The sequence below is a fragment of the Cetorhinus maximus genome, chromosome 2 (genome assembly GCF_964194155.1).
Source record: "Cetorhinus maximus chromosome 2, sCetMax3.hap1.1, whole genome shotgun sequence".
Taxonomy (NCBI): domain Eukaryota; kingdom Metazoa; phylum Chordata; class Chondrichthyes; order Lamniformes; family Cetorhinidae; genus Cetorhinus; species Cetorhinus maximus.
The window spans coordinates 227,704,316-227,729,948 of record NC_135880.1 but is presented as its reverse complement, the minus strand read 5'-3'; the positions used below and the strand labels follow the sequence as shown (position 1 = coordinate 227,729,948).

The 25,633-nt window shown below is 45.0% G+C and overlaps 1 protein-coding gene and 1 long non-coding RNA gene across 2 annotated transcripts in view; both read right to left on the bottom strand.

Annotated features, from left to right (window-relative positions):
- The window catches only part of LOC144671623 (uncharacterized), a 1,108,978-nt gene that overhangs the window by 50,665 nt on the left and 1,032,680 nt on the right, over window positions 1-25,633 (bottom strand). The window lies entirely within an intron of this gene.
- LOC144691106 (uncharacterized) lies at window positions 1,703-5,730 on the bottom strand. The gene is made up of 3 exons (XM_078559182.1): window positions 5,469-5,730; window positions 3,492-3,612; window positions 1,703-2,864 (listed from the first exon to the last, which is right to left on the bottom strand). Exons 2-3 carry the CDS (start codon window positions 3,545-3,547, stop codon window positions 2,000-2,002), a joined length of 921 nt encoding a protein of 306 aa, XP_078415308.1. The 5' UTR covers window positions 3,548-3,612; window positions 5,469-5,730; the 3' UTR covers window positions 1,703-1,999.

Genomic DNA, 25,633 nt, shown 5'->3' with positions numbered 1-25,633 from the left:
TAGTACTATGTGCTAATACCTCTGGCTTCCTTAAGTGGTACATTGATGAATAGGCTAGCAATGTCAAATGAGCAAATGGACACAGCATTGCTATTGATGCACAAGTCCTGTATGGTCTTCACAAATGTGAAGGAATCCTTCACCGTGTATCTGGAGAACTTGCTCAAAACTGGTTGTCATAATTAGCCCAGATCATTCCTTTTCTCTCTGGATCCGTTACTGATCAGAGATGTGATCTGAGACCAGTGATGCAATCAGGTCAACGATTTTTTTTTATTCGTTCATGCGATGTGGGCTTCACTGGCTGGGCCAGTATTTATTGCCCATCCCTAATTGCCCTTGAGAAGGTGGTGGTTAGCTGCCTTCTTGAACCGCTGCAGTCCATGTGGTGTAGGTACACCCACAGTGCTGTTAGGGAGGGAGTTCCAGGATTTTAACCCAGCGACAGTGAAGGAACGGTGATATATTTCCAAGTCAGGATGGTGAGTGGCTTGGAGGGGAACTTCCAGGTTGTGGTGTTCCCATCTATCTGCTGCCCCTGTCCTAGAAAGTAGTGGTCATGGGTTTGGAAGGTGCTATTGAAGGAGCTTTGGGGAATTCCTGCAGGACACTTGTAGATGGTACACACTGCTGCTACTGTGAGTCGGTGGTGGAGGGAGTGAATGTTTGTGGATGGGGTGCTAATCAAGCGGCTGCTTTGTCCTGGATGGTGTCAAGCTTCTTGAGTGTTGTGGGAGCTGCAAGTGGGGAGTATTCCATCACACTCCTGACTTGTGCCTTGTAGATGGTGAACACGCTTTGGGGATCCAGGAGGTGAGTTACTCATATCAGGATTCCCAGCCTCTGACCTGCTCTTGTAGCCACAGTATTTATATGGCTAATCCAGTTCAGTTTCTGGTCAATGATAACCCCCAAGATGTTGATAGTGGGGGATTCAGTGATGGTAATGCCATTGAACATCAAGGGGTGATGGTTGGATTCTCTCTTGTTGGAGATGGTCATTACCTGACACTTGTGTGGTGCGAATGTTACTGGCCACTAGTCAGCCCAAGCCTGGATATTGTCCAGGTCTTGCTGTATTTGGACATGGACTGCTTCAGTATCTGAAGTGTCACAAATGGTGCTGAACATTGAGATGTGATCTGGGATCAGAGATGTGAACAGGATCAGTGATGTGATCTGGGATCAGAGATGTGATCAGGGATCAGAGATGTGATCAGGGATCAGAGATGTGACCAGGGATCACAAATGAGGTCTGGGATCAGAGATGAGATCTGGGATCAGAGATGAGATCCAGGAACAGTGATGTGATCCAGGAACAGTGATGTGCTCTAGGATCAGAGATTGAGGAAGATGGGAATTATGGGTGTCTGGGTTTTCCCCAGGGCTCTAGGCTGAGACTGGGATCCTCCTCAATAAGACTGTCCTTGATCATTTCACTGGGTTCGATCACAGAGAGAGCACCTTCTGAAGAAGGGAGAATGGAGGAGAGGGGGAGAGGAGAGTGAAGAGTGGGGAAATGAGAGAATGAGAGGAGAGAAGGAAGAGGGTAGGATAGAAGGGAAAGAGAGAAGAGGAAAGGAGAGAGTGGTGAGGGGAGTCAGGGAAGAGGAAGGGGAGAACATAAAGGAATGGAGGCAGGGAGACGGAGTGGAAGATGTGCTCAGTGAAGCAGGCTGATTGACGAAGGATTGGTTAAAAACAAAGTCGAAGAGCGGGTCCCACCCAATCCTCAGGATCCTGGGTACTGAGAGGAACAACGAAGCTGATATTTAATGACGATTACTGTGTAAGTAGCGAAAAAAACACGGAAGCATTATTAATTCTGAACTTTTTTAAAGAGATATTGTGCATAAGCTATAGTCCATTCTAGAAATTTAATTAAGTGATGTTAAAATGATTGCTTTCTACACCAAATAACTCCACTGAGAATAGTTAATCAATGACACAGTTCTCTGTCTTCAAGAAGGCTCCACTGTCCTGAGTAATCCTCCATTTCTCAATTATTCTCCACTTTCTCACGGATATAATCTGACAGGTTTGAAAGTTTGAATTGAATTTCCTGATTAAGGCTTTCTGCATATGGAGAAAGTTTCTCTCGCATATTCTTCAGTTTCTGTGTAAACACCTTGCTGAATTTGAGGGAATTTGTGTCCTGATCGAATGCCTTGGCCACCAATTCAATGTTGCGTTTGAGATCTTTCATGTATTGAGTTACACTTTGGTTAGCCCTGTTGTCAGACTGAATCCCTGTCTTTCCTGTGAGATAAGGGGCCAGGGATTTCACACTCTCACTGATCTTTGCCCCGAACTCACTAGAATTTGGGTTATTCTGGGGAATTTCACCAACCTGATGGGTCACACTGACAAACCCATGTTCAACATCGGGAAGCAGTTGCGCCATAACCTCCTGAATTTCCTGATAAATCTTTGTGTTCAGCCCACCGGTGTAACCAGTCTGGTTGATCTCAGCAATGTTTTCATTGAGCTTTTGATGTACGGCTTCAGTCAGTGGAATCAGAACGTCCCTCTGGGTTTTTGCGTTATTGTTCAACTTGTCCTGAAGCGTTTTGGTGTGGCGGAGTTCCTCAGCATTATTCTTCAGCTGCTGGTGGAGTTCTGCAGTGTAAGGTGTCAGCTTCTGATGAAATTCTTCAAGGTTTCTGCTGAGCTGCTGGTGAACCACATCAGCAAAAGGAGAATGTTTTGTTCTCAGGTCCTGTAGCTTCTGCCTGATCCTGTGCTGAAGATTCTCAGTGTCGACTGTCATCTTCAAATAAAGCTCATCTGTGAGAGGAGCCAGGTTCCGACCAAGATTCTCAGCGTAGCCATTAACATTCTGCAGGTTATCCTTTAAAAGATAACTGAAAATACAAACAGAGAAAAGGTATTTTATTACCTGGGCAGATAGGAAACAAACATATTGTTTGAGAGCCAATTAGCAAACAGACTCTTGGTGAAGTCTGCAGAGGAAGCAGAGCACAGCGGATCAACGATTTCACCGAGTTAGTTAGTGTCATTAGAGTTGGATTATGTAATTGGTGCCCTATAATAGCAATGGGTCAGTCAGACATGACTTAATGATGTCCATTTCACACCCATCAATCTGGAGATCTTTTGGTTTTAGTGATTTTCTCTTTTTGTGTATTTTTTAATGCTTTTATTTGAAGTTGAATGGATCAATACCTACTAACTGACCACTGGCTGACCACTGACTGTCCATTGACGATCCACTAACTGTCCACTGACCACTGAAGTGTTGGTGCTCCTGTACCTCCTCACCTCTCACTCAACACCCACTCCCTGATTCAATTCAAGTATTTGACTAAATCTGATCCACTCATGCCATTCCCATGCCAAGGATGTTGGGAGATAAAGTGGTAAAGTTTCCAATGACCTTTCTTCATTTGGGATTTTTACTGGGCTACTCCTTCTTGCTGTTTCCATGGAGACTGAGCTGTACTGACAGTTCACCAACACCCATTACTCACTTGAATGGTTGGTTGGTTTCTGAGCTTGGCTTGACTCTGCTGTTGGCTTTGCTCATTATTCTGAAATTGTAATTCCAAGAGTCATTTTGCAGCCCTTCATTATTGAGGCCTGTCCGGGAACCTATAGGAGGAAGCAAGCAAGAGGTTGAGAGTGTGAACGCCGGAGAACACTGGCTAAATCTTATTATTCATTTCTTGAACAAGCAGCTTGTGAATGTTGAGATTGTTGTATCAGATTTGGTTGTGTTGATTCCATGGAGGGTCTTTGTTGCTGAGCTCCCATTGGAGTTTCCCTGAATTTCATGATCCCACCAGGGAAGTCCACATCATCACTGGCTATCGGTGAAAACTGACCAGGATACTCAACCTCTCTGATAGGAAGCTTCAACTTGTACCCCAGCATCTTACCAAAACCAGCGGAGTTGCATCACACCTACCTGTTACAGGTCTGCCTGTTACAAACCTGCCCATTACACACCCACCTGTTGCCAATCCACCTGTTATACACCCGGCAGTTACACACTCACCCCTTACAGACATGCCTGTTATACACCGACCTGTTACAAACCCACCCATTTTACATCTGCCTTTTACACACCCACCCATTACAGACCTGCTTGTTACACATCTGCCTGTTACATACCCACCTGTTACAAACCCACCATTACACATCTAACTGTCACACGCCCACCCATTGCAGACCTACCTGTTACATATTTGCATTTTACATACCCGCTTGTTACAAAGCTGCCCATTACACACCCACCTGTTACATACCCATCCGTTACAGACCTGCCTATTACACATTTGCCTCTTACACACCCACCTGTTACAAACCTGACTGTTACACAACCGCCTGTTACATACACAGACTGACCTGTTGCACATCTACCCGTTACACACCCGTCTGTTATATACCTGCCCATTTCACACCCACCTGTTAAACACACCCATTACACACCTGCCTGTTACAGACCTGCCTGTTACACACCTGCCCATGAAACACCCACCCATTACACACCCACCTGTTTCACATAACTGCCATTACACACCTGCCCATTACTGGATGGGGTTAGGTTGGGGTTAGGGCTCGGATTACAGTTCTGTTTCTCATGCTAACAGAAGAACAAAATCTCAGCCCTAGAACGGGCGCCAGCACATGGAATAGCCAGAGTGAGGTGAAGACACCAACCTGGGACCAGGAGGGTGATTAAAATCAAAACCGCTGCCTGGAGGAACATGGTCGATGTTTGATTCCCCGTTCAATTTCTGAAGGAGACTGAAAAGTTGGATCTTGCTCATATTTAACTCCCAAACCTGCAACAATTTATTCTCTCTCTGTTTGGATGTAAGTTACTCATTCACTAATTTAGACTCTGTTAATGAGAATGTTTTGTCCTTTCTGCATTTACTCAATCATCATTCAGGCTAAAGAAATTGTCAGTAATATAATTGCTGGAGAGAAATAATTCATTGAATGTTGGAATTCTGCAATCCACATAGAGATTCTGAACTGTCTACATGAAGCTTGGGAGGATATGGAGGACATTCCTAGGGGGGTTTATGGAGTAATTATTTACTGGAGGATATGGGATTAATGTAAACAGTGAGTTGTGATTTCCTCACTTATTTTTAAATTCAATAATTTTCATTTTGTATGTAAGGAAATAAAAGTTTGAATGTTTCCTGATGAATTTTTGTTCTCCCTGTTATATTTTTGCCTAATGCATGGACATGCAGCACAGCCCAGACAGCAGGTCTCTAGGGCAAACACACCAGCCAGTCTCTGGGCCATTGTGGTTTCCAGTGACCCCTCAGTCACTCCGTGTGGATCAGCATTCACCAGGGAGGATTCATCCTCTTCAAAATGACTTGGCATTGGGAGTGTTAGCTGGAACACTGCAGCATCCCAGAGGGGGAGACCGTCATTCACACTGACCCAACCATTTAGCAGGAGAAACAAGACCGGCCACTCACCAGGACCTGTTTCCTGCAAGCAGAGACTCCGAGCTGGAGGTGGACTTGAGGAGCTGGGGGATTAACTGCTTCAGACCAGTGACCGTGGATTCCAGGACAGCTCACTGTTTCCAGGCTGGGTCCAAGGAAGAATGAATCCCATCATCCACCCCCTTGGAAGAGACTCTGCACTCTGAGAAGGGACTGGATAGGTCAGGTTCTGGCTGTTGATCAGTGCAATGGAGATAGCGAGGCTGCACAGTTCCTCAGAACAGGGCAGGAAGCTCTGCTGTAAACACTGCTAATTAGGTAAGAAATTCAAAGTTTTATAATTTAAAAAAAATAAGTTTCAATATCTCAGAATCAGAAAATCTGCAGAACAAGGTATCTAATTTACATCTTACATTAATGTATGGATAATGATCCCAACATTTTTAGGACTGTTCCCTTGATGGATAAAAATGGCTGGATTGATTTATGTACAAAAGCAACACAATAACTTGAATAACAAGTTCAAACAAAAGCTTGCAATCATAAAGCAGCATTCACTTTAAGAAAAATGCCCCAAGGAATTTCACAAATGGCAGTTAGTGGGGGAATGAATATAAGTTATACCAGGAGAGATTAATAGGCGAGGACCAAAGTCTGGAGAAGAGATTGGTTTTGAGAAGATTTTGAATGGACTATGTGAACATAAAACAAAAACAGAATTACCTGGAAAAACTCAGCAGGTCTGGCAGAATCGGCGGAGAAGAAAAGAGTTGACGTTTCGAGTCCTCATGACCCTTCAGCAGAACTGAGTATAGTTAGGAGAGGGGTGAAATATAAGCTGGTTTAAGGTGGGGGGGTGGGATGGGGGTGGGGCGGGCGTGGGGGGGGGGAGAGAAGTTGTGGGGGGGTGGTTGTAGGGATAAGCAAGCCGTGATAGGACCTGATAATCAAAAGGTGTCACAGACAAAAGGAACAAAGAGGTGTTGAATGTGGTGATATTATCGAAGAAAATGTGCTAATTAAGAATGGATAGCAGGACACTCAAGGTACAGCTCTAGTGAGGGTGGGGTGGAAAGACTGAGAAGGTATTACAGTTATAGATTTTAAAATAATGGAAATAGGTGGGAAAAGAACAATCTATATAATTATTGGAAAAAACAAAAGGGAGGGGGAAGAAACGGAAAGGGGGTGGGGATGGGGTATGAACATGTAGATGAGGTTAGGGGGAGAGTGGAGACAACATGTTAGAAATGAAGGACTCAAACTATCACCCATCACTCCAAACATTACACCCCGCTTTTCAAACAAATAACCTCGACAGTCACATTAATGGCGGGTAGTACTGAGTGGTTTTTGTATCATATTTTGTATATTTTATACAATGCTTGGACGTTAAAGGGGTGAAAATATTCAAAAACGTCTGTTGGTAGGGGTTTGCAGGCAGCTGGTAGATCTGGAAGAGTGTACACAATAAGCTTGGGAACCTCTTGAAGAGGGTATACCTTAGTCTATAAATTGCTGATTCACACATAACCCCAATAGATCCAAACTCCTTCTCAATAACTCCCATTGTATACAATCCCATTAGATCCAAACTCCTTCTCAATAACTCCCATTGTATACAATCCCAATAGACCCAAACTCCTTCCCAATCACTTCCATTGGGCACAATCCCATTGGATCCAAACTCCTTCCCAATCACTTCCATTGTATACAATCCCAATGGATTCAAACACCTTCCCAATCACTCCTATTGAACATAATCGCAATGGATCCAAATCCCTTCTCAATCACTCCCATTGTGCACAATCCAAATAGATCCAAACTCCTTCCCAATCACTCCCATTGTACACAATCCCATTGGATCCAAACTCCTTCCCAATCACTCCCACTGTACACAATCCCATTGGATCCAAACTCCTTCCCAATCACTCCCATTGTATACAATCCCAATGGATTCAAACTCCTTCCCAATCACTCCCATTGAACGTAATCGCAATGGATCCAAACCCCTTCTCAATCACTCCCATTGTACACAATCCCATTGGATCCAAACTCCTTCCCAATCACTCCCATTGTACACAATCCCATTGGATACAAACTCCTTCCCAATCACTCCCATTGTACACAATCCCATTGGATCCAAACTCCTTCCCAATCAATCCCATTGTACACAATCCCAATGTTCTTCTTATGTTAGCGAACGTATTTTGAAAGGTTCTTCAGTTACTGACCCCACATGGCACAGTTGTTCAACCAACATCATCCTTAATTCTAAAACCTCTCATTAGCATCAAGCACTAACAAGGTCAGATTCTTGTACATGGGGAAGCTTTTCTGTTATCGGTGCTACTGCCCCATCAATCAGGGAAAGGGCCAGTGTCTTCTTGAAAACAAAAGCTTTCTCTATCAGCTGATGGTATGTATTGTGTTGAAATATTGTGATGCACAATGTGACATGCAGCTCCCACTCCCCACAAAGGAATTTCACCAACATTTTCATAAACTCAGTGCTCCTTTAATTATTATGTTTTCTGAACCATGGACTGGAAATATCCTTGCTAAATTGCTGGTGAATAAACACTGGGTCCTGGGGCACCACAACCTTCTCAAGGGTCATTAGGGATGGGCAATAAATGCTGGTCTTGCCAATGATGCTCACATCCAATGAATGAATAAAAATTATGCGTAAACACTGTTTGTTCCCTCAGCTGTAGCGCTGAGGATTACAGCTCAGTGTTTCTCTCACCTGTCTCTCCTCCGCCCTTCCTGCAGCTCAATGTTCCAGTCCCACAGACCCTCTCTTTATATGAGGGAACCTTATCAGTTGATAAGGAGCAGGCCTGTTCGAGCGGTGTTAATGGACTTTCCCTGACCCTGAGAAAATGTGAAACTTCCAACAACTCTGTCACTGTGAGCAGAGAGGTGTTCCCACAAGTCAGCTTCCAACTCCACTGAGAGGGCAAATTCCAATCATAACAGCCCATACATCCACCACTCTTCATTTTGTCACTTGCCAACATCTAAGCCTATTTCATTATCAAACATCATGTCTCAGTTTCAGTTTTTATTCTTTTCCTGGGATGTGGGCTTCACTGGCTGGGCCAGTATTTATTGCCCATCTCTAATTGCCCATGAGAAGGTGGGGGTGAACTGCCTTCTTGAGCCGCTGCAGTCCCTGTGGTGTAGGTACACCCACAGTGCTGTTAGGGAGGTAGCGCCTGGATTTTAACCCAGCGACAGTGAAGGAACGGTGATATATTTCCAAGTCAGGATGGTGAGTGGTTTGGAGGGGAACTTCCAGGTGGTGGTGTTCCCAGCTATCTGCTGCCCTTGTCCGTCTAGATGGTAGAGGTCTGGGGTTTGGAAGGTGCTGTCGAAGGAGCCTTGGTGAGTTCCTGCAGTGCATCTTGTAGATGGTACACACTGCTGCTACTGTGCGTCGGTGGTGGAGGGAGTGAATGTTTGTGGATGGGGTGCCAATCAAGCGGCTGCTGTGTCCTGGATGGTGTTAAGCTTCTTGAGTGTTGCGGGAGCTGCACTCATCCAGGCAAATGGGGAGTTAAATAGCTTTTTACTGAAATTGTGATATTTAAATATTAACACAAAGAATGATATCATTTTTAGCACCTTTTACAACCACAGAACATCCCAAATTATTTTACAGCCAATAGCGCACTTTTTGAAGTGGAGTCACAGGTGTAACATAAGAAACACGGCAGCCAATTTGAGCAGAACAAGATCCCTCAAACAGCAATGAGATAATGACCATATGTTTTAGTGATGCTGTTTGAGGGACGCATATTGGCCAGAATACCCAGAAACCTCCCTGCTCTTTGCAACATGTAATTCAGGTTATTTATTTCCACCTGAGAACTAAAGCTGAAAGACAACATTCCGACAGTGCAGCACTCCCTCAGTACTGACCCTCCGACAGTGCAGCACTCCCTCAGTACTGACCCTCTGACAGTGCAGCACTCCCTCAGTACTGACCCTCTGACAGTGCTGCGCTCCCTCAGTACTGACCCTCCAACAGTGCAGCACTCCCTCAGTACTGACTCTCCGACAGTGCAGCACTCCCTCAGTACTGACCCTCTGACAGTGCAGCACTCCCTCAGTACTGACCCTCTGATAGTGCAGCACTCCCTCAGTACTGACCCTCTGACAGTGCAGTACTCCCTCAGTACTGACCCTCTGACAGTGCAGTACTCCCTCAGTACTGACGCTCCGACAATGCAGCACTCCCTCAGCAGTGACCCTCCGACAGTGCAGCACTCCCTCAGTACTGACTCTCCGACAGTGCAGCACTCCCTCAGTACTGACCCTCTGACAGTGCAGCACTCCCTCAGTACTGACCCTCTGACAGTGCAGTACTCCCTTAGTACTGACCCTCTGACAGTGCAGTACTCCCTCAGTACTGACGCTCCGACAGTGCAGCATTCCCTCAGCAGTGACCCTCTGACAGTGCAGCATTCCCTCAGTACTGACCCTCTGACAGTGCACCACTCCCTCAGTACTGACCCTCCGACAGTCCAGCGGTGCCAATCAAGCGGGGCTGCTTTGTCCTGGATGGTATTGAGCTTCTTGAGTGTTGTTGGAGCTGCACTCATCCAGGCAAGTGGGGAGTATTCCATCACACTCCTGACTTGTGCCTTGTAGATGGTGGACAGGCTTTGGGGAGTCAGGAGGTGAGTTACTCACCACAGAATTCCCAGCCTCTGACCTGCTCTTGTAGCCACAGTATTTATGTGGCTAGTCCAGTTCAGTTTCTGGTCAATGATAACCACCAGGATGTTGATAGTGCGGGATTCAGTGATGGTAATGCCATTGAACATCAAGGGATGATGGTTGGATTCTCTCTTGTTGGAGATGGTCATTGCCTGACACTTGTGTGGCGTGAATGTTACTTGTCACTTCTCAGCTCAAGCCTGGATATTGTCCAGGTCTTGCTGCATTTGGACATGGACTGCTTCAGTATCTGAGGAGTCACAAATGGTCCTGAACATTGAGATGTGATCTGGGATCAGAGATGTGATCAGGGATCAGAGATGAGATCTGGGATCAGAGATGTGATCTGGGATCAGAGAATAGATCTGGGATCAGAGATGAGATCCAGGAACAGTGATGTGATCCATGAACAGTGATGTGATCCAGGAACAGTGATGTGATCCAGGATCAGAGACTGAGGAAGATGGGAATTATGGGTGTCTGGGTTTTCCTCAGGGCTCTAGGCTGAGACTGGGATCCTCCTCAATAAGACTGTCCTTGATCATTTCACTGGGTTCGATCACAGAGAGAGCACCTTCTGAAGAAGGGAGAATGGAGAGGAGGGGGAGAGGAGAGTGAAGAGTGGGGAAATGAGAGAATGAGAGGAGAGAAGGAAGAGGGTAGGATAGAAGGGAAAGAGAGAAGAGGAAAGGAGAGAGTGGTGAGGGGAGTCAGGGAAGAGGAAGGGGAGAACATAGAGGAATGGAGGCAGGGAGACGGAGTGGAAGATGTGCTCAGTGAAGCAGGCTGATTGACGAAGGACTGGTTAAAAACAAAGTCGAAGAGCGGGACCCACCCAATCCTCAGGATCCTGGGTACTGAGAGGAACAACGAAGCTGATATTTAATGACGATTACTGTGTAAGTAGTGAAAAAAACACGGAAGCATTATTAATTCTGAACTTTTTTAAAGAGATATTGTGCATAAGCTATAGTCCATTCTAGAAATTTAATTAAGTGATGTTAAAATGATTGCTTTCTACACCAAATAACTCCACTGAGAATAGTTAATCAATGACACAGTTCTCTGTCTTCAAGAAGGCTCCACTGTCCGGAGTAATCCTCCATTTCTCAATTATTCTCCACTTTCTCACGGATATAATCTGACAGGTTTGAAAGTTTGAATTGAATTTCCTGATTAAGGCTTTCTGCATATGGAGAAAGTTTCTCTCGCATATTCTTCAGTTTCTGTGTAAACACCTTGCTGAATTTGAAGGAATTTGTGTTTGGATCGAATGCCTTGGCCACCAATTCAATGTTGCGTTTGAGATCTTTCATGTATTGAGTTACACTTTGGTTAGCCCTGTTGTCAGACTGAATCCCTGTCTTTCCTGTGACATAAGGGGCCAGGGATTTCACATTCTCACTGATCTTTGCCTCGAACTCACTAGAATTTGGGTTATTCTGGGGAATTTCATCAACCTGATGGATCACATTGACAAACCCATTTTCAACATCGGGAAGCAGTTGCGCCACAATCTCCTGAATTTCCTGATAAATCTTTGTGTTCAGCCCACCGGTGTTACCAGTCTGGTTGATCTCGGCAATGTTTTCATTGAGCTTTTGATGTACGGCTTCAGTCAGTGGAATCAGAACGTCCCTCTGGGTTTTTGCGTTATTGTTCAACTTGTCCTGAAGCGTTTTGGTGTGGCGGAGTTCCTCAGCATTATTCTTCAGCTGCTGGTGGAGTTCTGCAGTGTAAGGTGTCAGCTTCTGATGAAATTCTTCAAGGTTTCTGCTGAGCTGCTGGTGAACCACATCAGCAAAAGGAGAATGTTTTGTTCTCAGGTCCTGTAGCTTCTGCCTGATCCTGTGCTGAAGATTCTCAGTGTCGACTGTCATCTTCAAATAAAGCTCATCTGTGAGAGGAGCCAGGTTCCGACCAAGATTCTCAGCGTAGCCATTAACATTCTGCGGGTTATCCTTTAAAAGATAACTGAAAATACAAACAGAGAAAAGGTATTTTATTACCTGGGCAGATAGGAAACAAACATATTGTTTGAGAGCCAATTAGCAAACAGACTCTTGGTGAAGTCTGCAGAGGAAGCAGAGCACAGCGGATCAACGATTTCACCGAGTTAGTTAGTGTCATTAGAGTTGGATTATGTAATTGGTGCCCTATAATAGCAATGGGTCAGTCAGACATGACTTAATGATGTCCATTTCACACCCATCAATCTGGAGATCTTTTGGTTTTAGTGATTTTCTCTTTTTGTGTATTTTTTAATGCTTTTATTTGAAGTTGAATGGATCAATACCTACTAACTGACCACTGGCTGACCACTGACTGTCCACTGACCACTGAAGTGTTGGTGCTCCTGTAACTCCTCACCTCTCACTCAACACCCACTCCCTGATTCAATTCAAGTATTTGACTAAATCTGATCCACTCATGCCATTCCCATGCCAAGGATGTTGGGAGATAAAGTGGTAAAGTTTCCAATGACCTTTCTTCATTTGGGATTTTTACTGGGCTACTCCTTCTTGCTGTTTCCATGGAGACTGAGCTGTACTGACAGTTCACCAACACCCATTACTCACTTGAATGGTTGGTTGGTTTCTGAGCTTGGCTTGACTCTGCTGTTGGCTTTGCTCATTATTCTGAAATTGTAATTCCAAGAGTCATTTTGCAGCCCTTCATTATTGAGGCCTGTCCGGGAACCTATAGGAGGAAGCAAGCAAGAGGTTGAGAGCGTGAACGCCGGAGAACACTGGCTAAATCTTATTATTCATTTCTTGAACAAGCAGCTTGTGAATGTTGAGATTGTTGTATCAGATTTGGTTGTGTTGATTCCATGGAGGGTCTTTGCTGCTGAGCTCCCATTGGAGTTTCCCTGAATTTCATGATCCCACCAGGGAAGTCCACATCATCACTGGCTATCGGTGAAAACTGACCAGGATACTCAACCTCTCTGATAGGAAGCTTCAACTTGTACCCCAGCATCTTACCAAAACCAGCGGAGTTGCATCACACCTACCTGTTACAGGTCTGCCTGTTACAAACCTGCCCATTACACACCCACCTGTTGCCAATCCACCTGTTATACACCCGGCAGTTACACACTCACCCCTTACAGACATGCCTGTTATACACCGACCTGTTACAAACCCACCCATTTTACATCTGCCTTTTACACACCCACCCATTACAGACCTGCTTGTTACACATCTGCCTGTTACATACCCACCTGTTACAAACCCACCATTACACATCTAACTGTCACACGCCCACCCATTGCAGACCTACCTGTTACATATTTGCATTTTACATACCCGCTTGTTACAAAGCTGCCCATTACACACCCACCTGTTACATACCCATCCGTTACAGACCTGCCTATTACACATTTGCCTCTTACACACCCACCTGTTACAAACCTGACTGTTACACAACCGCCTGTTACATACACAGACTGACCTGTTGCACATCTACCCGTTACACACCCGTCTGTTATATACCTGCCCATTTCACACCCACCTGTTAAACACACCCATTACACACCTGCCTGTTACAGACCTGCCTGTTACACACCTGCCCATGAAACACCCACCCATTACACACCCACCTGTTTCACATAACTGCCATTACACACCTGCCCATTACTGGATGGGGTTAGGTTGGGGTTAGGGCTCGGATTACAGTTCTGTTTCTCATGCTAACAGAAGAACAAAATCTCAGCCCTAGAACGGGCGCCAGCACATGGAATAGCCAGAGTGAGGTGAAGACACCAACCTGGGACCAGGAGGGTGATTAAAATCAAAACCGCTGCCTGGAGGAACATGGTCGATGTTTGATTCCCCGTTCAATTTCTGAAGGAGACTGAAAAGTTGGATCTTGCTCATATTTAACTCCCAAACCTGCAACAATTTATTCTCTCTCTGTTTGGATGTAAGTTACTCATTCACTAATTTAGACTCTGTTAATGAGAATGTTTTGTCCTTTCTGCATTTACTCAATCATCATTCAGGCTAAAGAAATTGTCAGTAATATAATTGCTGGAGAGAAATAATTCATTGAATGTTGGAATTCTGCAATCCACATAGAGATTCTGAACTGTCTACATGAAGCTTGGGAGGATATGGAGGACATTCCTAGGGGGGTTTATGGAGTAATTATTTACTGGAGGATATGGGATTAATGTAAACAGTGAGTTGTGATTTCCTCACTTATTTTTAAATTCAATAATTTTCATTTTGTATGTAAGGAAATAAAAGTTTGAATGTTTCCTGATGAATTTTTGTTCTCCCTGTTATATTTTTGCCTAATGCATGGACATGCAGCACAGCCCAGACAGCAGGTCTCTAGGGCAAACACACCAGCCAGTCTCTGGGCCATTGTGGTTTCCAGTGACCCCTCAGTCACTCCGTGTGGATCAGCATTCACCAGGGAGGATTCATCCTCTTCAAAATGACTTGGCATTGGGAGTGTTAGCTGGAACACTGCAGCATCCCAGAGGGGGAGACCGTCATTCACACTGACCCAACCATTTAGCAGGAGAAACAAGACCGGCCACTCACCAGGACCTGTTTCCTGCAAGCAGAGACTCCGAGCTGGAGGTGGACTTGAGGAGCTGGGGGATTAACTGCTTCAGACCAGTGACCGTGGATTCCAGGACAGCTCACTGTTTCCAGGCTGGGTCCAAGGAAGAATGAATCCCATCATCCACCCCCTTGGAAGAGACTCTGCACTCTGAGAAGGGACTGGATGGGTCAGGTTCTGGCTGTTGATCAGTGCAATGGAGATAGCGAGGCTGCACAGTTCCTCAGAACAGGGCAGGAAGCTCTGCTGTAAACACTGCTAATTAGGTAAGAAATTCAAAGTTTTATAATTTAAAAAAAATAAGTTTCAATATCTCAGAATCAGAAAATCTGCAGAACAAGGTATCTAATTTACATCTTACATTAATGTATGGATAATGATCCCAACATTTTAAGGGCTGTTCCCTTGATGGATAAAAATGGCTGGATTGATTTATGTACAAAAGCAACACAATAACTTGAATAACAAGTTCAAACAAAAGCTTGCAATCATAAAGCAGCATTCACTTTAAGAAAAATGCCCCAAGGAATTTCACAAATGGCAGTTAGTGGGGGAATGAATATAAGTTATACCAGGAGAGATTAATAGGCGAGGACCAAAGTCTGGAGAAGAGATTGGTTTTGAGAAGATTTTGAATGGACTATGTGAACATAAAACAAAAACAGAATTACTTGGAAAAACTCAGCAGGTCTGGCAGCATCGGCGGAGAAGAAAAGAGTTGACGTTTCGAGTCCTCATGACCCTTCAGCAGAACTGAGTATAGTTAGGAGAGGGGTGAAATATAAGCTGGTTTAAGGTGGGGGGGCGGGATGGGGGTGGGGCGGGGGTGGTGTGGGGGGTGGGGGGGTGGGGTGGGGGGGGGAGGGTGGAGGGGGTGGGGGGTTGGTGGAGAGAAGTTGTGGGGGGGTGGTTGTAGGGATAAGCAAGCAATGATAGGACCTGATAATCAAAAGATGTCACAGACAAAAGGAACAAAGAGGTGTTGAATGTGGTGATATTATCGAAGAAAATGTGCTAATTAAGAATGGATGGCAGGACACTCAAGGTACAGCTCTAGTGAGGGTGGGGTGGAAAGACTGAGAAGGTATTACAGTTATAGATTTTAAAATAATGGAAATAGGTGGGAAAAGAACAATCTATATAATTATTGGAAAAAACAAAAGGGAGGGGGAAGAAACGGAAAGGGGGTGGGGATGGGGTATGAACATGTAGATGAGGTTAGGGGGAGAGTGGAGACAACATGTTAGAAACGAAGGACTCAAACTATCACCCATCACTCCAAACATTACACCCCGCTTTTCAAACAAATAACCTCGACAGTCACATTAATGGCGGGTAGTACTGAGTGGTTTTTGTATCATATTTCGTATATTTTATACAATGCTTGGACGTTAAAGGGGTGAAAATATTCAAAAACGTCTGTTGGTAGGGGTTTGCAGGCAGCTGGTAGATCTGGAAGAGTGTACACAATAAGCTTGGGAACCTCTTGAAGAGGGTATACCTTAGTCTATAAATTGCTGATTCACACATAACCCCAATAGATCCAAACTCCTTCTCAATAACTCCCATTGTATACAATCCCATTAGATCCAAACTCCTTCTCAATAACTCCCATTGTATACAATCCCAATAGACCCAAACTCCTTCCCAATCACTTCCATTGGGCACAATCCCATTGGATCCAAACTCCTTCCCAATCACTTCCATTGTATACAATCCCAATGGATTCAAACACCTTCCCAATCACTCCCATTGAACATAATCGCAATGGATCCAAATCCCTTCTCAATCACTCCCATTGTGCACAATCCAAATAGATCCAAACTCCTTCCCAATCACTCCCATTGTACACAATCCCAATGGATCCAAACTCCTTCCCAATCACTCCCACTGTACACAATCCCATTGGATCCAAACTCCTTCCCAATCACTCCCATTGTATACAATCCCAATGGATTCAAACTCCTTCCCAATCACTCCCATTGAACGTAATCGCAATGGATCCAAACCCCTTCTCAATCACTCCCATTGTGCACAATCCTACTGGATCCAAACTCCTTCCCAATCACTCCCATTGAAATGAATCCCAATGGATCCAAACTCCTTCTCAATCACTCCCATTGTACACAATCCCATTGGATCCAAACTCCTTCCCAATCACTCCCACTGTACACAATCCCATTGGATCCAAACTCCTTCCCAATCACTCCCACTGTACACAATCCCATTGGTTCCAAACTCCTTCCCAATCACTCCCATTGTACACAATCCCATTGGATCCAAACTCCTGCCCAATCAATCCCATTGTACACAATCCCATTGGATCCAAACGCCTTCCCAATCACTCCCATTGTACACAATCCCATTGGATCCAAACTCCTTCCCAATCACTCCCATTGTATACAATCCCAATAGATCCAAACTCCTTCCCAATCACTCCCATTGTACACAATCCCATTGGATACAAACTCCTTCCCAATCAATCCCATTGTACACAATCCCATTGGATCCAAACTCCTTCCCAATCACTCCCATTGTACACAATCCCATTGAATCCAAACTCCTTCCCAATCACTCCCATTGCACACAATCCCATTGGATACAAACTCCTTCCCAATCAATCCCATTGTACACAATCCCATTGAATCCAAACTCCTTCCCAATCACTCCCATTGTACACAATCCCATTGGATCCAAACTCCTTCCCAATCACTCCCATTGTACACAATCCCATTGAATCCAACCTCCTTCCCAATCACTCCCATTGTACACAATCCCATTGGATCCAAACTCCTTCCCAATCAATCCCATTGTACACAATCCCATTGGATACAAACTCCTTCCCAATCACTCCCATTGTACACAATCCCATTGGATCCAAACTCCTTCCCAATCACTCCCATTGTACACAATCCCATTGGATCCAAACTCCTTCCCAATCACTCCCATTGTACACAATCCCATTGGATCCAACCTCCTTCCCAATCGCTCCCATTGTACACAATCCCATTAGATCCAAACTCCTTCCCAACCACTCCCATTGTACACAATCCCATTGGATCCAAACTCCTTCCCAATCACTCCCATTGCACACAATCCCATTGGATACAAACTCCTTCCCAATCACTCCCATTGTACACAATCCTAATAGATCCAAACTCCTTCCCAATCACTCCCATTGTACACAATCCCATTGGATCCAAACTCCTTCCCAATCACTCCCATTGTGCACAATCCCATTGGATCCAAACTCCTTCCCAATCACTCCCATTGTACACAATCCCATTGGATCCAAACTCCTTCGCAATCACTCCCATTGCACACAATCCCATTGGATACAAACTCCTTCCCAATCACTCCCATTGTACACAATCCTAATAGATCCAAACTCCTTCCCAATCACTCCCATTGTACACAATCCCATTGGATCCAAACTCCTTCCCAATCACTCCCATTGTGCACAATCCCATTGGATCCAAACTCCTTCCCAATCACTCCCATTGTACACAATCCCATTGGATCCAAACTCCTTCCCAATCAATCCCATTGTACACAATGCCATTGGATCCAAACTCCTTCCCAATCACTCCCATTGTACACAATCCCATTGGATCCAAACTCCTTCCCAATCACTCCCATTGTACACAATCCCATTGGATCCAAACTCCTTCCCAATCAATCCCATTGTACACAATCCCATTGGATCCAAACTCCTTCCCAATCACTCCCATTGTACACAATCCCATTGGATCCAAACTCCTTCCCAATCACTCCCATTGTACACAATCCCATTGGATACAAACTCCTTCCCAATCACTCCCATTGTACACAATCCCATTGGATCCAAACTCCTTCCCAATCAATCCCATTGTACACAATCCCAATGTTCTTCTTATGTTAGCGAACGTATTTTGAAAGGTTCTTCAGTTACTGACCCCACATGGCACAGTTGTTCAACCAACATCATCCTTAATTCTAAAACCTCTCATTAGCATCAAGCACTAACAAGGTCAGATTCTTGTACATGGGGAAGCTTTTCTGTTATCGGTGCTACTGCCCCATCAATCAGGGAAAGGGCCAGTGTCTTCTTGAAAACAAAAGCTTTCTCTATCAGCTGATGGTATGTATTGTGTTGAAATATTGTGATGCACAATGTGACATGCAGCTCCCACTCCCCACAAAGGAATTTCACCAACATTTTCATAAACTCAGTGCTCCTTTAATTATTATGTTTTCTGAACCATGGACTGGAAATATCCTTGCTAAATTGCTGGTGAATAAACACTGGGTCCTGGGGCACCACAACCTTCTCAAGGGTCATTAGGGATGGGCAATAAATGCTGGTCTTGCCAATGATGCTCACATCCAATGAATGAATAAAAATTATGCGTAAACACTGTTTGTTCCCTCAGCTGTAGCGCTGAGGATTACAGCTCAGTGTTTCTCTCACCTGTCTCTCCTCCGCCCTTCCTGCAGCTCAATGTTCCAGTCCCACAGACCCTCTCTTTATATGAGGGAACCTTATCAGTTGATAAGGAGCAGGCCTGTTCGAGCGGTGTTAATGGACTTTCCCTGACCCTGAGAAAATGTGAAACTTCCAACAACTCTGTCACTGTGAGCAGAGAGGTGTTCCCACAAGTCAGCTTCCAACTCCACTGAGAGGGCAAATTCCAATCATAACAGCCCATACATCCACCACTCTTCATTTTGTCACTTGCCAACATCTAAGCCTATTTCATTATCAAACATCATGTCTCAGTTTCAGTTTTTATTCTTTTCCTGGGATGTGGGCTTCACTGGCTGGGCCAGTATTTATTGCCCATCTCTAATTGCCCATGAGAAGGTGGGGGTGAACTGCCTTCTTGAGCCGCTGCAGTCCCTGTGGTGTAGGTACACCCACAGTGCTGTTAGGGAGGTAGCGCCTGGATTTTAACCCAGCGACAGTGAAGGAACGGTGATATATTTCCAAGTCAGGATGGTGAGTGGTTTGGAGGGGAACTTCCAGGTGGTGGTGTTCCCAGCTATCTGCTGCCCTTGTCCGTCTAGATGGTAGAGGTCTGGGGTTTGGAAGGTGCTGTCGAAGGAGCCTTGGTGAGTTCCTGCAGTGCATCTTGTAGATGGTACACACTGCTGCTACTGTGCGTCGGTGGTGGAGGGAGTGAATGTTTGTGGATGGGGTGCCAATCAAGCGGCTGCTGTGTCCTGGATGGTGTTAAGCTTCTTGAGTGTTGCGGGAGCTGCACTCATCCAGGCAAATGGGGAGTTAAATAGCTTTTTACTGAAATTGTGATATTTAAATATTAACACAAAGAATGATATCATTTTTAGCACCTTTTACAACCACAGAACATCCCAAATTATTTTACAGCCAATAGCGCACTTTTTGAAGTGGAGTCACAGGTGTAACATAAGAAACACGGCAGCCAATTTGAGCAGAACAAGATCCCTCAAACAGCAATGAGATAATGACCATATGTTTTAGTGATGCTGTTTGAGGGACGCATATTGGCCAGAATACCCAGAAACCTACCTGCTCTTTGCAACATGTAATTCAGGTTATTTATTTCCACCTGAGAACTAAAGCTGAAAGACAACATTCCGACAGTGCAGCACTCCCTCAGTACTGACCCTCCGACAGTGCAGCACTCCCTCAGTACTGACCCTCTGACAGTGCAGCACTCCCTCAGTACTGACCCTCTGACAGTGCTGCGCTCCCTCAGTACTGACCCTCCAACAGTGCAGCACTCCCTCAGTACTGACTCTCCGACAGTGCAGCACTCCCTCAGTACTGACCCTCTGACAGTGCAGCACTCCCTCAGTACTGACCCTCTGATAGTGCAGCACTCCCTCAGTACTGACCCTCTGACAGTGCAGTACTCCCTCAGTACTGACCCTCTGACAGTGCAGTACTCCCTCAGTACTGACGCTCCGACAATGCAGCACTCCCTCAGCAGTGACCCTCCGACAGTGCAGCACTCCCTCAGTACTGACTCTCCGACAGTGCAGCACTCCCTCAGTACTGACCCTCTGACAGTGCAGCACTCCCTCAGTACTGACCCTCTGACAGTGCAGTACTCCCTTAGTACTGACCCTCTGACAGTGCAGTACTCCCTCAGTACTGACGCTCCGACAGTGCAGCATTCCCTCAGCAGTGACCCTCTGACAGTGCAGCATTCCCTCAGTACTGACCCTCTGACAGTGCACCACTCCCTCAGTACTGACCCTCCGACAGTCCAGCGGTGCCAATCAAGCGGGGCTGCTTTGTCCTGGATGGTATTGAGCTTCTTGAGTGTTGTTGGAGCTGCACTCATCCAGGCAAGTGGGGAGTATTCCATCACACTCCTGACTTGTGCCTTGTAGATGGTGGACAGGCTTTGGGGAGTCAGGAGGTGAGTTACTCACCACAGAATTCCCAGCCTCTGACCTGCTCTTGTAGCCACAGTATTTATGTGGCTAGTCCAGTTCAGTTTCTGGTCAATGATAACCACCAGGATGTTGATAGTGCGGGATTCAGCGATGGTAATGCCATTGAACATCAAGGGATGATGGTTGGATTCTCTCTTGTTGGAGATGGTCATTGCCTGACACTTGTGTGGCGTGAATGTTACTTGTCACTTCTCAGCTCAAGCCTGGATATTGTCCAGGTCTTGCTGCATTTGGACATGGACTGCTTCAGTATCTGAGGAGTCACAAATGGTCCTGAACATTGAGATGTGATCTGGGATCAGAGATGTGATCAGGGATCAGAGATGAGATCTGGGATCAGAGATGTGATCTGGGATCAGAGAATAGATCTGGGATCAGAGATGAGATCCAGGAACAGTGATGTGATCCATGAACAGTGATGTGATCCAGGAACAGTGATGTGATCCAGGATCAGAGACTGAGGAAGATGGGAATTATGGGTGTCTGGGTTTTCCTCAGGGCTCTAGGCTGAGACTGGGATCCTCCTCAATAAGACTGTCCTTGATCATTTCACTGGGTTCGATCACAGAGAGAGCACCTTCTGAAGAAGGGAGAATGGAGAGGAGGGGGAGAGGAGAGTGAAGAGTGGGGAAATGAGAGAATGAGAGGAGAGAAGGAAGAGGGTAGGATAGAAGGGAAAGAGAGAAGAGGAAAGGAGAGAGTGGTGAGGGGAGTCAGGGAAGAGGAAGGGGAGAACATAGAGGAATGGAGGCAGGGAGACGGAGTGGAAGATGTGCTCAGTGAAGCAGGCTGATTGACGAAGGACTGGTTAAAAACAAAGTCGAAGAGCGGGACCCACCCAATCCTCAGGATCCTGGGTACTGAGAGGAACAACGAAGCTGATATTTAATGACGATTACTGTGTAAGTAGTGAAAAAAACACGGAAGCATTATTAATTCTGAACTTTTTTAAAGAGATATTGTGCATAAGCTATAGTCCATTCTAGAAATGTAATTAAGTGATGTTAAAATGATTGCTTTCTACACCAAATAACTCCACTGAGAATAGTTAATCAATGACACAGTTCTCTGTCTTCAAGAAGGCTCCACTGTCCGGAGTAATCCTCCATTTCTCAATTATTCTCCACTTTCTCACGGATATAATCTGACAGGTTTGAAAGTTTGAATTGAATTTCCTGATTAAGGCTTTCTGCATATGGAGAAAGTTTCTCTCGCATATTCTTCAGTTTCTGTGTAAACACCTTGCTGAATTTGAAGGAATTTGTGTTTGGATCGAATGCCTTGGCCACCAATTCAATGTTGCGTTTGAGATCTTTCATGTATTGAGTTACACTTTGGTTAGCCCTGTTGTCAGACTGAATCCCTGTCTTTCCTGTGACATAAGGGGCCAGGGATTTCACATTCTCACTGATCTTTGCCTCGAACTCACTAGAATTTGGGTTATTCTGGGGAATTTCATCAACCTGATGGATCACATTGACAAACCCATTTTCAACATCGGGAAGCAGTTGCGCCACAATCTCCTGAATTTCCTGATAAATCTTTGTGTTCAGCCCACCGGTGTTACCAGTCTGGTTGATCTCGGCAATGTTTTCATTGAGCTTTTGATGTACGGCTTCAGTCAGTGGAATCAGAACGTCCCTCTGGGTTTTTGCGTTATTGTTCAACTTGTCCTGAAGCGTTTTGGTGTGGCGGAGTTCCTCAGCATTATTCTTCAGCTGCTGGTGGAGTTCTGCAGTGTAAGGTGTCAGCTTCTGATGAAATTCTTCAAGGTTTCTGCTGAGCTGCTGGTGAACCACATCAGCAAAAGGAGAATGTTTTGTTCTCAGGTCCTGTAGCTTCTGCCTGATCCTGTGCTGAAGATTCTCAGTGTCGACTGTCATCTTCAAATAAAGCTCATCTGTGAGAGGAGCCAGGTTCCGACCAAGATTCTCAGCGTAGCCATTAACATTCTGCGGGTTATCCTTTAAAAGATAACTGAAAATACAAACAGAGAAAAGGTATTTTATTACCTGGGCAGATAGGAAACAAACATATTGTTTGAGAGCCAATTAGCAAACAGACTCTTGGTGAAGTCTGCAGAGGAAGCAGAGCACAGCGGATCAACGATTTCACCGAGTTAGTTAGTGTCATTAGAGTTGGATTATGTAATTGGTGCCCTATAATAGCAATGGGTCAGTCAGACATGACTTAATGATGTCCATTTCACACCCATCAATCTGGAGATCTTTTGGTTTTAGTGATTTTCTCTTTTTGTGTATTTTTTAATGCTTTTATTTGAAGTTGAATGGATCAATACCTACTAACTGACCACTGGCTGACCACTGACTGTCCACTGACCACTGAAGTGTTGGTGCTCCTGTAACTCCTCACCTCTCACTCAACACCCACTCCCTGATTCAATTCAAGTATTTGACTAAATCTGATCCACTCATGCCATTCCCATGCCAAGGATGTTGGGAGATAAAGTGGTAAAGTTTCCAATGACCTTTCTTCATTTGGGATTTTTACTGGGCTACTCCTTCTTGCTGTTTCCATGGAGACTGAGCTGTACTGACAGTTCACCAACACCCATTACTCACTTGAATGGTTGGTTGGTTTCTGAGCTTGGCTTGACTCTGCTGTTGGCTTTGCTCATTATTCTGAAATTGTAATTCCAAGAGTCATTTTGCAGCCCTTCATTATTGAGGCCTGTCCGGGAACCTATAGGAGGAAGCAAGCAAGAGGTTGAGAGCGTGAACGCCGGAGAACACTGGCTAAATCTTATTATTCATTTCTTGAACAAGCAGCTTGTGAATGTTGAGATTGTTGTATCAGATTTGGTTGTGTTGATTCCATGGAGGGTCTTTGCTGCTGAGCTCCCATTGGAGTTTCCCTGAATTTCATGATCCCACCAGGGAAGTCCACATCATCACTGGCTATCGGTGAAAACTGACCAGGATACTCAACCTCTCTGATAGGAAGCTTCAACTTGTACCCCAGCATCTTACCAAAACCAGCGGAGTTGCATCACACCTACCTGTTACAGGTCTGCCTGTTACAAACCTGCCCATTACACACCCACCTGTTGCCAATCCACCTGTTATACACCCGGCAGTTACACACTCACCCCTTACAGACATGCCTGTTATACACCGACCTGTTACAAACCCACCCATTTTACATCTGCCTTTTACACACCCACCCATTACAGACCTGCTTGTTACACATCTGCCTGTTACATACCCACCTGTTACAAACCCACCATTACACATCTAACTGTCACACGCCCACCCATTGCAGACCTACCTGTTACATATTTGCATTTTACATACCCGCTTGTTACAAAGCTGCCCATTACACACCCACCTGTTACATACCCATCCGTTACAGACCTGCCTATTACACATTTGCCTCTTACACACCCACCTGTTACAAACCTGACTGTTACACAACCGCCTGTTACATACACAGACTGACCTGTTGCACATCTACCCGTTACACACCCGTCTGTTATATACCTGCCCATTTCACACCCACCTGTTAAACACACCCATTACACACCTGCCTGTTACAGACCTGCCTGTTACACACCTGCCCATGAAACACCCACCCATTACACACCCACCTGTTTCACATAACTGCCATTACACACCTGCCCATTACTGGATGGGGTTAGGTTGGGGTTAGGGCTCGGATTACAGTTCTGTTTCTCATGCTAACAGAAGAACAAAATCTCAGCCCTAGAACGGGCGCCAGCACATGGAATAGCCAGAGTGAGGTGAAGACACCAACCTGGGACCAGGAGGGTGATTAAAATCAAAACCGCTGCCTGGAGGAACATGGTCGATGTTTGATTCCCCGTTCAATTTCTGAAGGAGACTGAAAAGTTGGATCTTGCTCATATTTAACTCCCAAACCTGCAACAATTTATTCTCTCTCTGTTTGGATGTAAGTTACTCATTCACTAATTTAGACTCTGTTAATGAGAATGTTTTGTCCTTTCTGCATTTACTCAATCATCATTCAGGCTAAAGAAATTGTCAGTAATATAATTGCTGGAGAGAAATAATTCATTGAATGTTGGAATTCTGCAATCCACATAGAGATTCTGAACTGTCTACATGAAGCTTGGGAGGATATGGAGGACATTCCTAGGGGGGTTTATGGAGTAATTATTTACTGGAGGATATGGGATTAATGTAAACAGTGAGTTGTGATTTCCTCACTTATTTTTAAATTCAATAATTTTCATTTTGTATGTAAGGAAATAAAAGTTTGAATGTTTCCTGATGAATTTTTGTTCTCCCTGTTATATTTTTGCCTAATGCATGGACATGCAGCACAGCCCAGACAGCAGGTCTCTAGGGCAAACACACCAGCCAGTCTCTGGGCCATTGTGGTTTCCAGTGACCCCTCAGTCACTCCGTGTGGATCAGCATTCACCAGGGAGGATTCATCCTCTTCAAAATGACTTGGCATTG

Excerpts from the sequence above, each read along its gene's own strand:
- LOC144691106 (XM_078559182.1), bottom strand. The coding sequence starts at position 3,547 with ATGAGCAAAGCCAACAGCAGAGTCAAGCCAAGCTCAGAAACCAACCAA. Across the intron at positions 2,865-3,491 it reads GAAACCAACCAACCATTCAA|TTATCTTTTAAAGGATAACC; the intron begins GTGAGTAATGGG and ends TTGTATTTTCAG.